The following is a 15,897-nucleotide window of genomic DNA, read 5'->3' on the forward strand; positions in this document are numbered from 1 at the left end:
GCCAGCGACTGAGTCGCTCCATGGCGCCAAAATCCTCACACTACGCGACTGAGTGGACGTATTACTGCATTCATTGAGGAGTTCAAGATGATAAATCTTTGAAGTTTACGATTTTCAGTGCCAATTACAACGATGTCCTGAATTGTGTCACCGGTTGTGTGTTACGCGCGTACGTCACATAGTACAGTGAGACATTACGATACTGCATCAAGTATACTTTGAGACACACCTTCACTGAATGGCAATGAATATCACTCAACCATCACACGTTTAGTCACCTTAATTTTGGAAATCAAAAGAGATGTAATTTGTATATCGTACAAGAAAGATAACTGACATGAGGGATGCTTTCAGAAACATCTCTACGAAAATAGCGATGAATTTAACTCGCAAACGCTTGCTAATATTTTGTAGACTTACCTGTCGTATATCTTACAATAATGATCACTGACATCCGTACAAAAATAGCAATGAATATCAATCACCTACCAAACGTTCAGTTGACATCCTTTTGTTGGCCATAAGGGAAATTTTTGGTATATCGTACAATAATATCGTAAAAACGGATGCCAGCTGTCAACTCAAATCCGTCAGCAAAGTCTTTTTTAGACCCAGTAAGGAGCTCAAGGCACAGACGATAACAGATTCTCCTGAAATTTCTTACAAGACTCTCATCTCAGAGCCTAAGCTAGCTAACGGTACCATGAATCTAACCATATTCCATCAAAATGTAGACCGGATACAAAATAAAATTGAAATATTGAACCACACTCTCCTTCAGCTGAACCCAGACCTCGTAGTTATCACAGAACATGGAAACTCACCTGAACAGATCTTGAACACTAAACTGATAAATTTCTCTCTGGTGGCGGCTTATTGTAGGGAAGATCGCATGAAGGGTGGAGTTGCGATCTACAAAAATAATAGCTTGAAGAATGAAACATCTCATCTGGAACTCGAACACCTTAGTATTCCTCTTGTTTGTGAGGTTGCTGCAATGAGGATCACGCTGAGCAACTCCAAAGTGTTGCTTATAGTGGGGATTTATCGACCTCCTTCAGGTAGTCTAGCCCACACCAGACAAGCTCTTGAGATACTAGCGGAGATCCTGGATCTACTTCCTACAAATAATAATTCGCATGTCTTACTCATTGGGGACATAAACATTAACGATCTCGAATCAACAACTGAGAGAAGCATGTTAAATGAACTCCTGGCATCTTTTTCCATGGCAAGAATACAACTTCCACCAACCAGGATCACCCCAACTTCGGCTACCTCCATCGATGCCGTATGTACTGACTTGAACTTGGACCAAGTAACGGTACGGGTGGTTCCTACTGGAATCTCGGACCACACTGGACAGCTGTGCTCACTGCAGCTACCGATCTCTCTCAAGAAACCCACCATTGTATCCAGAAGAATCACCAATCTCACCAACTTGACCCAGTTAAAAAATCGTTTGGCTCTGGAATCTTGGGATCATGTATTAGGCTGCAGTGACACGAACGATGCATACAACAATTTCATTGCAACAGTCACACTGATCCTTGACCTTACTTGTCCTCCGAGAAAATCTAGGAGTGGGAGAAACAAAACAAGAGAAATTTTCTGCAGTGAAGAGGTCAGAGAATTGAAGAGAAGGTTCTTGGAAGCCAACAATCAATATCTTCTCAGTGGAGGTCATGGAGATAAAATAAGAGCGAACACCTTAAAAAAGTCATATGACCTAAAATTAAAAGAGCTTCGTCGCACCTTTAACTCCAACCACATCAGCACATCCGATAATAAAAGCAAGGCCATCTGGGATGTGATTAACTGCGAGCGAAACCCTAACAAAGTCCCACAAACTGAAGTAAAATCCTTGTCTGTTGACGAAGTGAACATCACGGATCCTAATGAAATTGCTTCCTGTTTTAACCAGTTTTTTGTCGATATTGCGGAAAAAACTCTTCAGTCTTCGGCTGTTGCCTCAGGTCACTCACCTCCTAATCCTACTGTCGAGGAAGTCTACAACGGCCTAGTAAGACTGAATGAGTTTACAGCTACAAACGAGGCGGAATTGATTAGGACGATCGACTCTATAAAGCAAAAACCCTCTGCTGGTTTGGACGAGATCTCTTCCAGAATGGTTAAGTTCTGCAAGGAGGAGCTTCTGGTGCCACTTGTACACATATGCAATCTCTCCTTTCAGCAGGGACGCTTCCCTTCTAAACTAAAAGTGGCTAAGGTTTTTCCTCTCCATAAACGAGGGAAACAAGAGGACATGGGCAACTATAGGCCAATATCGTTGGTTCCAACTTTCTCAAAGATCGTCGAGAAGATTGTCGTAACAAGACTATTTCAACACCTCAATATAAATGGCCTTCTTACCAAATGTCAGCATGGTTTCATGAAGGGTAGGTCGACACTGACAGGTTGGGTGGAACTTCTAGAGGACATCATCAACAACATAGAGAATGGCTACTCCGTCTCCGGGATCTTCGTCGACATGAGTAAGGCTTTTGATTGCCTAGGCCACGAATTGATTCTATCAAAACTGAGCTTCCTGGGAATAGATGGAAGGGCTCTCTGCTGGTTCTCTGACTATCTGGAAGACAGGTCACAAATTGTGGAAATTTCTCACGTCACTGGGGGGAAGTTGTGCAGGTCAAGATCCTGTCCTCTGCCTGTACGCAGAGGTGTGCCTCAAGGATCAGTGTTGGGTCCTGTTATGTTTATATTGTTTACTAATGACTTACCATCTTATGTCAACCCCTATGGCAATTGCTATATGTATGCCGATGATACCGTCATCTTATCATCAGGGAAGAATGTGGATTCAGTTGAGGTCAATTCCTTCATTGCTTTGAGTGTGGCCTCTGACTACTGCTCCAGGAATGACTTGGTTCTAAACGAGGAAAAAACAAAGCAGTTGCTGTTTGGACCAAAGAAAAAGCTAATATGTGGTATCCCAAATCTTCTGATCACAAACAACACCAAACACCTGGGTGTTGTTGTGGATGTTGACCTCTCTTGGAAGAGTCATATAGATTGTCTTTGCAGGAGACTTAGCACTGCCTTATTTGCCATTAAAAGAATTGTAGCTGTGGGAACTGAGGAGGCAGTCAGAGCGACTTACTTTGCCTTGTTTGATAGCCATATGACCTATGGGATCGCTTTGTGGGGTGGATCGTCCTGCTTCAATTTGGAGAGAATCCTACTTATCCAGAAGAGGGCGATTAGAGCAATGGCTGGACTGGGATTCCGTGAAAGCTGTAGGGAAACCTTCCGTAAGTGGGAAATCCTAACCGTGGCATCAGCTTACATCTTGGCAACTATAATGGAAGCCTGCAATAGTAACTCACCGATAAATTCATCTATCCACCAGCACCGAACCAGGAATGCGAACAATTTCAACCTTCTTTCTCATCGCACAGCGCTGTTTGCGAAGAAACCTTCCTACGCAGGTTCCAGATTCTTCAATCTCCTTCCGGATGAGCTGAAGAACTTAAGGGAGTTCACCTTCAAACGACACTTGAGGAGGTGGTTTGTGCAGCGGCCATTCTACGCAGTGAATGAGTTTCTCTCTTGGAAGGACAATGACCTAGCTTTTGCAAGTCTAGTCTAACTCAACATGTATTTGAAATTTGAAGACTGTATTGACGCTTATCAAATCTTGATGATTGTGAATAAAAGATGTTCTCTCTCTCTCTCTCTCTCATAATAATAGCTGACATAAGGGATGCTTTGCGATACATCTGCACAAAATAGCAATAAATATCACTCACTTACCACAGATTTGGTCAACATCCTCTTGTAGTCCATAAGAGATATCCTTTGTATATCGAACAATAATCACCAACCAAAGGTTTGTTTAGCATCTTTAGTAGGCTATAAGAGATACCTTTTTTATACGGTACAATAATGATCCCTGACATCAGAGATGCTTTGAGACACATCGGCACAAAACTATCAATGGATATCACTCACCTACAAAACGTTTGATTGCCATCCTTTGTAGGCTACAACAGATACTTTTTGTACGTTGTGCAATAAAGAGTGATGATATCAGGGATGCTTTGAATCGCATCTGCATAAAAATAGCAATGAATGTCACCTAACATTTAATTGTTTGCTTTCCATCATTTTACAGAACACAAAAGTGAATGCGCTTTGTGTACCGTACAATAATGATTGCTGACATCAAAGATGCTGCCTGTTAGAAGATGGTGAGTTTTCGATGTATCGGAAAACCTACTCTCGTATTAGGCACCCTTAATTAAGATAAATGGTCTCCAATGACGTCCTATTTGGATCATCAAAGTCAATTACCATATTGCTCGTAATCAATGTTTAATTAGTGAGATTCAATCAATAACGTATGTCAATCAGAGGACGTAACCATCAATGTCTTTGTGATTATGTTGAATGAGTGTATTTTACTTTTGATAGTATTTTGTTAATTATTTGTAAAATAGAACATTATTTTTTTTGTTACATATTAGTTGAATGGAGCATCATTCAATATGTGTGATTTTTTATACGACTCCTTGCAATTTTACATATTTTGCTCACATTAAGCTTGAGGATTTAAAACGGTCTTCAGCATCCATCTCGACTGGCAAGAACCGATTGTACCTTAAGCTTAAAGCTAGCAGAAACTCTTGATAGACTTTAGGATGAGTCGATGCTTACAAAAAATCAGAGTTAGGTATTGATTTTTGTTCTCTATTGAAACATTTAATAGTTTCGAATGTGTACCCTACAAAAATATTAGTTATTAAAACTGGCCGATAGAAAAATAGTTTGAATGTACTCTACTTGCTTAGACAGTGTTATGGCTGAAAGAACATGCCATGTCACCTCACCCTATTAGGACTGAAGTTTTGTGGTGGCCAACAGAGGTGACATAGGAAGCCATTAACTAAATGGTTATATCTCATTAACCATCCTTGAAGTTAAAGAAACATTTCTTACGTTCATTCAAACCACATCACGTCCATGCACGAGTTTTGCACCTCAATCAATTGAAATCCTTACGTAATGATGATTCATTTCCAAGCCTCTCTGAGATCAATGATCTTTATTCGTTTGAAAACTACGCTAAGTGTTGTCGATGAGTGGTTTTGTTTTCTTTAGGAGTTCCTAAAGTCATTATTAATTGTTTTACATCATACATCTACGCCGAATCCACTGTAGGAATATCAGTAGGATGGCCTAGCATATGGAAACTAAAAGAAGTTCCATCAGGAACTCTTTGGCTGAATTCATGTTCACTCTGACTCATTGTACGGACGAAGAACCACATGTTCATATATAAAGGCCTTAAAGAGAACAGCGATAAAGACTCTGAACATCTTAAAAGTCGTAAACCATCTCTTAGCTGAACTACTAACGAGCACCCACACTGTGAACTAAAAATATTGTGTTCTCTCCAAATTACACCACCAATTCTTGTGCTTTTTTATATTTTTAATTAAAAATCCTAATTTTTTAATGGATATAACTGTATCTTGTTTAAGCAATTCAAGGTAAAATAAACTGGACATTTCTGGATATTTGCTATCATCTGATACAAGAATTCTGTAAAACTACGTTTCAAGATCTACAATCTGATTTCTTTCTCAGGTGGAAAACTAACCTAACACATAATTACAATTTATGTTAAAATAAATCAATCATTATTAATGATTTATTACTAAAATAAACAAATTAGGATACAATCGACAAAAAGTTAACGATACACTTAAAGAAGAAAGTAACTGTTAATATCCCCTGCAGGTACCCTATTAGTCAAACGTATACAACATATTAATCAATGTTTAGAGCTTACAGCTGAGTCTATTTTAGATAGTCTGCATCATCGTTTACTAGTGAGCTATGAACTAATTTTAAACTTCTTTCCCTTGTACTATTTTGCTATTTTTAAGCACATTACTAATTTTCAGCTGATAATGTTTGTTGATGTTCCAAAATTTACAGCCTAGACAGGGTTGATTGTACTATCATATATCTAATTACGCAATGAAGAACGAAAACCTTGAATACTAAAAGAAAATTATATTTCTTAATTGTTTTTTGCTTAGGCACACAGCCGATACTAAACACACGGACGCACACTCATACAGGAATACGTTTGTTAATTAAAAATATTGAGAACAGTAGCGTTTTTAAAATTAAGGGTATACGGTGTTTATAAGCTGCTTTATTCCAGAGGAAATTAAGACAATTCGGCCTACACAATTATGAATCATATATAATAACCAACAGTGTAAATATGTCGTTGTTTTTATTACACTGGATATGATTAGTTTTCAACGAGATATACAGAAATAGCTGTGTTTGAGAGATGCTCACCCACACATAAAGCTAAATGTAACCTTACCATTTCCAAGAACTCGTTTATTACCTGTGTGACGTCAAGCGCTAAGACTTCAGTGGTTTAACATATAAACGTCACGGAATTGTTGAAATGAAATGCACAAAGGTGTTCCAAGAAGACCAATATAAACACTGTTGATGCCGGAAGTTCGTGTATTTCAGTTTCTCGCACTCTGCTAGTATATTTCATTCAGGAATATTCTTTACGTCAACTGATTTACATAATTACAAATTTCTTTACAAACTTTGTCTTCGCCTTTTTCTATGGTGTTATTTATACATAATAACATTTCCAATTTATTATTCTAAATGTTTATGAGGGAAATAGGTCCAAACCAATTTTAAAATTGGAATTAACTAAGTTCTGTGATCGTTTCTGAAAGTTTATCTTTCATGATTGATATCATATTTGAGTTAGCTACCTAAATAATCTATCCACTAAATTAAAATAATATGTAAATTTATCCTCTAACAGTTTTTTACAGTTGATCTTAATTACAAAATGAAGAGATTTCGGAAAAAAATGAACATAAAAGTCGAAGTACTTTACAAACCCTTTTAATTTTCTACCCAGTGAGTCGAACCTCTGATTATATTAGTTACACAACTATCAAAGAAAACGGAGATAATTTGAATATCAAACGTTCTGGTGTATGTATCGACTCATTTAGTAAAGCATGTGATTATTTGTTATATTATATGTTGGAAGAGTAATCCATACAAGAACGTCTGGATATGGGTTGACATCGAATATCAAAAAAAGGCTGATGTGAAAATAATAATGTTTTCAGATATGGTTTTGGGAAAGAACCAGCTACATATTAACTGGAGTTGATTGTTATGTGTTTATCATTCGGATATATAACGCGGTATTCATGTAGAATTTCCCTTTTACAAGGTTCAATACTTTATCTGCCTTTATTGGTAAGTACGATTTATATTCTGTAAAATTTTCTTAGTTTAATAATCTAGGAGTCGAGAGTCAATTTGGTTTTCATGCTCTTCCATTTTGCCTTCAACCAAAACACTTATCTATCGAATTCAAGAAAAGCAAGGTTGTGTACTAAAAAAAGCAAATTGGTTATCGGATCCTAGACTATAAGTAATTTGTTGTAAAATGATTTCTATTTAAGTTTTCATAATTTTGAAATGTAATAAATGAGGTAAAAATTATTTTGGTACTAATAAAAACTTTTAAAGGATACAAAACCGCTGATTACAATATCAGTATTTTCCATTCATATACTATTTTTGTATTTACTTTCATTATCATGTTATATCATTTTTTCTGTACACTATTGAGTTCGTTCTCTCTGATTAAACTGGAACGCGCGAGAACTAATCAAGCTTTTCTGTTGCGTTTGTGTGAAATCTATATTATAGTTAAAACAAGACTCATATAACATATTTTAGATACTTTTTGAAATCATTGCCATAAATATAAAACTAATATTTCTACTATCGTTTCTTTGCAAAATAGTAATAGGAGAAACTAAAACTAAGTCAGATATGCGTGACAGGTTGTGAAACATGCAACAGTAGAATAAGATGACAGAAAACAAAAACTGCAACGGTTTTAGACAATATTTGATACATAAATATGCACTGAAATGGACAGGAATTCAAACAGATGCTGGCTTGAAGAAAGGAAATCCCATTATCTGGCACGAGAGTGTTTGTGAAGCAGGTGAGTGGCTGGTTTGGACACGGCTAACTACAGCCACTGACTGTTTACCTTGGCCACTTGGCCTCAGGCCAATTTGGCCACTGGCCACGAGAGAGAATGGCCAGACCGGTCGATTGACGGATAAATGTTTTGATTCTGTTTTCTGAGGTGCAACGGCCTATTGAGTTTACGACTTTATATTTGGAATACTATCACGTGCCGGCCTTAAAGTTCAACTGATCCACCACTCGAGTGGGGAATACTAAAGTATTGGAACTGGTCCGACATGCAGAGCGCAATGCTGCCAACTGTGTAAACATAGTAGGTGGGATCAACTGAATTACAATCACAGATTCTATTCACCTATGGGTTATAATTATCACTTGCCACTCAACAGCATCTATCCATCGAGTATATAGGCCAAGAGAAATCTACAGAGTGTCCCAGAACTCTCTACCAATATGTTCAATTGAATATATTTTAAAAGTCACATTTTAGTTAGACAATTTAATTACAAATACAACACTACTAAGTTTAAGAAAATCGGTTGATAAATAAGGGAGATAATGAGCTTTTAAAAACCTCAGTAATGAACAATACCCACTGTGATTGTGTGACAACACTGTTTGTGAGCCATAACTATCAGGTGTTTTATTGTTAGTAGAGAGTTCTTGGACACCCTAAATAGCGAGCGACAAATGGGCCTGGTAATGTTCATTTACTTAGTTTCTTATCAGGTGACAATAATTGAGTAGGACTAACGTTGATTTAACCTAAGGTTCATCTGAATTTAGTTCGATGTTAGACGGTTGTATACAATTACTACAGAGGTCCGATTGAAAATATTGTTACCCGGTGGTAGATAATGTGTTTTGTATCCATATGTGGAAGAGAGAAGATATAATGTCAAAAATACAGGAATTTGGTGTTGGTAAGCTAATCAATAACATCAACACCTAAAATAAGCCAAAAATAGGATATTTTGGTGTTGGTAAGATAAGAAGGATTGTGAATCACCAACCACTCTGGCGATCTGACAGGCTTAGAATGGCCATCACCTTCCTGGACTCAATGAGATAGCCCAGCAGCAGCGAGTTTACAACCTAAACGAGTCAGTCGTAGACACCAAGTATGGGCGCATGGAGCCAAAATTCAAGCCGGATCAGTAGGGATAGCTCCAACCATGAAACTCTGTACAGAAAGTTTCAACAGTCTTTAAGAAAACAATAATTAATAGACAAAAAGCCTTTAATACTCAATACGTATTATTCTACACGCCACATAAATTATTTATTACTTTGGTTATTCAAAATATTATTGGGTTTATACACTGTGAAGCAAATCCACTTCCATAATTTATAATTTTGTGTATTAGTTTATAACTTCGATACATGAACACTTAAATGACCACAATTGTCATAATTTATTTATACAAAACCACCAGTAAACTGTAAAGACAAAGCAAAAAAGTATTGTTACACTCAGGATGAAATATAAATAACCGTTGCTTATTACTTGTTTCTAACTTACGTTCTTTTAAGACCTAGGTAAATATTCGAGAGTTCGGCAACTTTTATGAAAGTGCGATTGGAGCTTTCATAAACTTTTATAATTGCTGAGTTTTTCTGTTCTCTTTGCTCAAAACAGATTAGTCTGTCAACTCCTATTTAGTTGGTAAGACTAAAATCTCATTTGTTTTTGTTTTTTTTTTACTTGCTGATTTAATTGAACATTTCAACTTTGACCATTAATTCATAAGTTCTTGTACATTTCATAGAATAAATTATTGTTTCTTTTTTCAAATTTATAAAATGTTACCAAACAACATTAAGCCGAGACGGAGGAAAGTTTAGATTATATACATCCTGCTAACGTTTCAGCATCAAACTTTTATTTTTTATGAGAGTTTGATGTAGTTTTCAGATGCCGTTCGCAGTTTACTTCGTAATAAAATCAAGATAACTTAAGAAAACTGGAAAGGGTGAAGATAAAAAATGCCCCTCCATGCGAAACAACAAATAAAGATAAGATAGAATCCGAAAAGTTTTTTTAATATTAAAAGGATCTCTGGAACCGTGTGTGAAATTAATATCCGTTAAATCAATTTGCAACTGAGAAACATCTTCCATAATGTCATAGAGTGGAATCAGTGTGAAATTAAGTTCTTTTTCACTTACCTAATTAACAAATATACTATTACTAGCAGTTACCCGTGGCTTCGCACACAATTTCGTATCGAATAACTGGTACCTCATGGGCATATCCTTTTTAACTGGTATATTACACTCCTGTGTACGTGACGGTCTCTTCAAGATGATTCATTCTTCTTATTCTTTGTAGGATAATTTGACTTGAAGTGTCCGAAATCCTGTTATCCTGTCAAAACTTCCGTCAACAATAACTAACTTTAAACAAAAACTTATAAAAGAAATTATGAAAAATTAAAAATACTCTCTTATAATCAAAATGAAGGCGTCAAAGTTTTCAGTACGTTGTATATCAGTTGAGAAATGAACGGCATGACGAATGACCTACACGTAAACACGATCATGGCAGCTAACTACCGACCCATTCAACTCCACTAATGAATGGGCCGCTGGCAACTCTAGAACAGTGCTTGTCCAACTCCATGTAGCTGGTGTCATGCCAGCACTAATTACCTGAAACCGTATTTGGCCACACCGTTTTGACCAGTTTTTAACAGTTTTTCTAAGTTCTATTGTCAGTTGTAAACATCAAACGCATAAAGATTCAAATAGTTGTTTTTTTTTTTATCTTTAAAAAAATATGTTTATGCGAATTCGATTAAGCTTTAAAATAAATTATGAGTATGATTTGATGTTGATTTCTCATATTTATGTCTACGATCATGTTCTTGCAAGCAGCCCGACTGCACGGCCATTGGTGGTGGTTCGGAAGTCACCTTTTAAGTCATTGGTCCCCAAGTTAAGTGTTAGCCCTAACTTCGCCTGGTAAAATAAGACATCTTTACTTTACTTTTACTTTCTGAAGACAGGATGAGGCATATTATTAGTTCTCAAACTATGAAAACTTTTCTGTAATCAATACGTAAAGCATGTGGTAATGTTGTTTGAAGGCCTTTATCAGACAAGGTTTCAAGAATGTTTGAAGTGACATCTTCAAGGCTTACGATAATTTCGTTTATAATATCTTATTGAGTAAATAAGAAACCTATGATTTCGTGGATTAGTCAAAGTTTAATCGGATCCTAACTGGACACTTACCTTCGTGTAAAGTTTGTTACTTGTGATGGATGATATTTATTTATTTATTTAACTTCCAACGGTCAAGAGACCAATTTACAACGTGTTACAGTTTTACAAAGTTTCTTAAGATGACTAATACTTATACACACAAAGGGCCAAGCCAAACATGCAACGGAATTTAAAAACTTAATAAAAAAAAAAAAAACTTAAGGTATGAGAAAGGACAAGCCAAACATGCAACTGGACTTTAAAACTAATTGGTGCTTAAGCCCTAGCTTAAGCACCAAGCCAAACATGCGGGGAACAATACAGCTAACACTATGCAACAATAACAATAAATAAAGCTATATGATTTACAATAAATATAACTATACTAGTAAAGGTAAATAAAATCTACATAATTGTAATAAATATTAACAGTATTAGAGTAACAAAATAGAATCTATAGAATTCGTAATAAATTTTAACAACGATAACAAATAAATAACAATAATTTATAATAAATATTGAGGATCATGATAAGTAAATAGAATTAGGAAAAAACTAATGAACATGCACCATATGTTATACTAATAACTACAGTTTTGATTGCCGAATACAGATTCAATGCAGTGCCTTCCAGTCCAACAACTTCTTTTTGAAGGCCTCCTCACCTGTACAAAACAGATCAAAGAATAATATTATATGAAAGAATAATAGGATCTTGGACATTTGCGATCGTTATATGTTACAATAATAGAACACTACATTTCAAGGATTGAAATCAATTCTCATGCTCAGATGTAAAGCCCCTAATAGATGAGTTTAAACATGAATAAGAAACTTAAAACTTTAAAAAACGCTGCAATAAGCTTGCTACACACTAAACGAAATTATAAGCACAGTACGTCAAAACACGTTTTGTTACACGTCAAAACATAAGCAATGCTTGACTGGTATGCCATCACCATTACGTCCAAACTGGTGAGAATGAACCCAAGCGGTTACAGTGCATAGAAGAGGGAGGTCCTCCCTAGAACACAACCAATAGTACTAAACAGCACACGTCACATTCACCAGGTAGGGTGGGATATTGGGAAGAAAATTAATGTCGTCATTTAGAATAAGAGCATAGAAGCTGATGAAATAACTTATCATTCTTTTAATCTTCCAATTATTTTAAACTACATAGCTAGCCAAAGTGGTAGTTTCCCACAAACTATTTTGGGTTCTACCTTTAGTTCTTTTTTGTCACTTATATCTATGGTTATCGTTAGATTTGCTGGTTTTTTAGATTATGCACTGTATGCAACTGGTGAAAAGAGATCGACAATCCATACACACAACATGAGAAGCTTTCATAACACGATGTGCAATGTTTGCACAGACTGCTGCATAAACAATTGAGCAAATTCAAAGGCCTAAATGGCATTTTGCATAGTTAAAGTACTATACACCCAATGTGTATTACATTACAAAGTAATACCACAATTTTCTTGACGCCTATCATAACCACGTCTATTAAACAAATCCCTATTCCAGCAATGTTTATATGGGCAGTGAAATCCATCTTAACTAATAAGGGAGGCAAATACCTAAAGGAGATTTTGATTAAGATTATCACAATACATTCTTAAATTGAAATCATTAAATTATATATTACGATTGGTTATGTTTATTTCAAGTATCTGTGTAAATATGGTTGTTTAGACGTTGTTTTTCTTCGTCTAATGTACAATTTTGTTTCTTAGACAGTAAAGATTCTGAGTCGGTTAGGATGCGTTTTACTTTTGAATTAATGTTTGGTTTTAAGCATTGAATCATTAAGCAAGAATGGTTTCAGTCATTTGCCATTATTAATATGTGTTAGAAATATAGAATGCTGGCAATACTACGCTTCAAATCTACGCTTGGGATCTATCTTCTTCTTCACGAGTCAAAACCATTAATAAGTATGTTAAACAAGCATTAAGTATGCATACACAAAAAAGTCAACAATATATTCCTATAAATTCAAAGTCAAAGTATAGTCAAGAGTAGATAGAAGAAGCACAAACCATGTTACTGCACAATATATGCTGCTTTCACTAAATAATTTAGTATACTGACATTTTAGTTATGTTATATTATAATGATGGCAAATGTTCAAGGTCCTGGCATCCCTTAAAATTATCAATCAACTATAACTTTAAAACAAAACCTCAGAACAGGTTCACATTAATTCATTTTCCATATAAGATGTATACCTGGTTTACAAGTATCTGCAGAGAAAAATTGCTCGGTAGTAATTTAGATTTTTTTGTTCCAGCCTTGCAGTCAAGGGCAGCCAAGACAGCTCATCCAAAGGAAAAGACTCCAATAATCTAGACTCCTTCAACTGCGATGGGGAACCTCCGTAAGTATGAGTTTTGTTCCTATTTGGAGGTTAACCACTAGATATGTAAGTATGCTTTTTAACCATACGCATAGTACCTTAATTTCACCTAAAATTCAAAAAAGTTTGATCATTTGAAAAATTTTGTTTATGAATTTTTAAGTTATGATTACCCTAAATTGTTCTGTATGATGAAAAGCGTCGCAATTTTTAAATTCAACAGTAATATGCTAGTCGTGCACCCTTGAAAATATCTATAAATAAATAAATTGCATAAATATAAAAATCTCACTAGATATTGTGACAACATAGCATTTCTTACCATTATGGGACTCTCTGGAGTTGTATGTCTCGATCTTTGGTTTTATTTGCAGTATAACTAGTTTTTGCGTTACCTAATAAATATCAATTTAAACGTACTTTACATTGATATTATTTTTAATGTAAGAGATGTCGGGTAGTGGAAAACAAAATGAAAACTACTACAGTTTTACCTTCATGTTTTGATGTGCAAACAAATTAGAATTAGATTCTCAGTGATTGGTTGGAATATTCAAATGGTGGGAGAACATTTAATATTTACCAAGCACTGCACCGACGCGTCACCTTTAGCTCAGATGAGACACCTCTGATCTTAGGTAATAACGTTATGCGCCTGCATAAATTGTAGCGTCAATATAGCTACGCTAATGTGTGACGTATTGGTCTCTGACGTGTATTGAAGGCGTGGCAAAATATACTCAAGTATTTATGGAAAGTCGTATTCTCATTCCCGGTTTCTGAACGTATTTAAATTATAATTAAAAGTAATTAAAACAACAAGGGACTAAAAATTTAATTAAACTTATATTTACAAACATTCATGTAGGTTGAAGATTCTTGGAGCAATTGGAAAATTCTTTAAATATTACTTAATGTTAATGAAAACACTACTTTTCCAAATTGTTTATTTTTTGGATGACGCCTTTCGAAACCAAAGGTTTCATCTTCAGGCAATTCCACAAATTATTTGTAAAAATAAACACTTTGGAATAGTAGTGTTTTCATTATCATTTAGTAATATTTAAATTCATGTAGGTATTTATTTGTTAATATTAAGTTTTGGTGTTTTCTGTTTTTTTATATGGATATAATGAAAATAATAAGATAGTTATATTTTAACCTTATGGTTTCAAATATAACACCAGAGATACATTTTTTATGATTGTTCTGTGGTATTTTAACGGAACTTATATATAGATTCTACTGTTGTGTGGACCAACGTGATGTGAAACCTCCTGAGATTCGGTGGCAAATTATAATTTTCAAAGATGACCTCGTTTGAGGGACCTAGTGATATAAGAGAATAGGATAACTTACAGTACCCAGCAGAGATTTCAATACACATTTTACATCCATATCTTCTATAGAGCTCTACTTGAATGTCAAAATATCTGAGATATAAATATAAGATTTGTCTATTAAATGAAGCTAGACAACAAATCATTGTATAAAGTAGAGCAAAGTCGTTGACAATAACTATTAATATCTTATTTCAATAATGTTGTATATTGGTTTTGACGAAAAAATAATTGATTGAACGATATAATTGACAAATATACTAATACAATATTTTATTCAATCTTAACATACAACATTGAAAATTATTATTTTTCTAAACTACGATATGACTAAGCTTATACAAGACGATTTATAAAAGAACATACAGGATTTCAAACATTAGCGAGTTCCTTAAGCGGTTCTTTCTGTTCATGTCTGATTCTAACGGTTTTAACGGCACTGGCCGACTTAACGCTTCTTCGACACTAATGGAAATTTCTTGTACCTCCACTTAGCGTCGTTATTCTGTCAATAAACTGTCCTCTTTTTTGTTATTGACTACCGGTGTGTTAAAATTCTTAGCTGTCTATTTTCGCTTCATTTACACATGCATAATTTAGTTACAACACTTGTTATTTAAGGCATAGTTAGTACTTGTAAAGAGTAAATATGTATAATTGATATTCTGTGCTGTTTGAAAAAGAGATAAATTTGAATAAATTTATTAGATTGGAACAGTCTATTATTTTGTTCATAACAGGACTATAATTATATTAATGTAATTGTTGTATTAATATAATTAATAATAACATTTGGTGTATCAATCCCAAGTATAAAAAAACATTAAATCTTGTGTTATCTAATTTAGCCGAATTAATTTCAAATTCGTTCAGTATTTAAGTTTCGTAACCAATATCTAATAACGTTTTTAAATACTTAACTAAGAATTCATTAAGAAATCTGCGAAA

The 15,897-nt window shown here is 34.9% G+C and overlaps 1 protein-coding gene across 3 annotated transcripts in view; it reads left to right on the forward strand.

Annotated features, from left to right (window-relative positions):
• Positions 1–15,897, forward strand: part of LOC124355084 (regulator of G-protein signaling 20) — a 403,888-nt gene that overhangs the window by 362,627 nt on the left and 25,364 nt on the right. For all 3 annotated transcript variants that reach the window (XM_046806023.1, XM_046806024.1, XM_046806025.1), the window contains one exon: positions 13,544–13,630. In XM_046806023.1, coding sequence (XP_046661979.1) covers positions 13,544–13,630 — 87 coding nt within the window. The remainder of the gene's footprint in view (positions 1–13,543; positions 13,631–15,897) is intronic.

Source organism: Homalodisca vitripennis, chromosome 2 (assembly GCF_021130785.1).
Source record: "Homalodisca vitripennis isolate AUS2020 chromosome 2, UT_GWSS_2.1, whole genome shotgun sequence".
NCBI classification, from domain to species: domain Eukaryota; kingdom Metazoa; phylum Arthropoda; class Insecta; order Hemiptera; family Cicadellidae; genus Homalodisca; species Homalodisca vitripennis.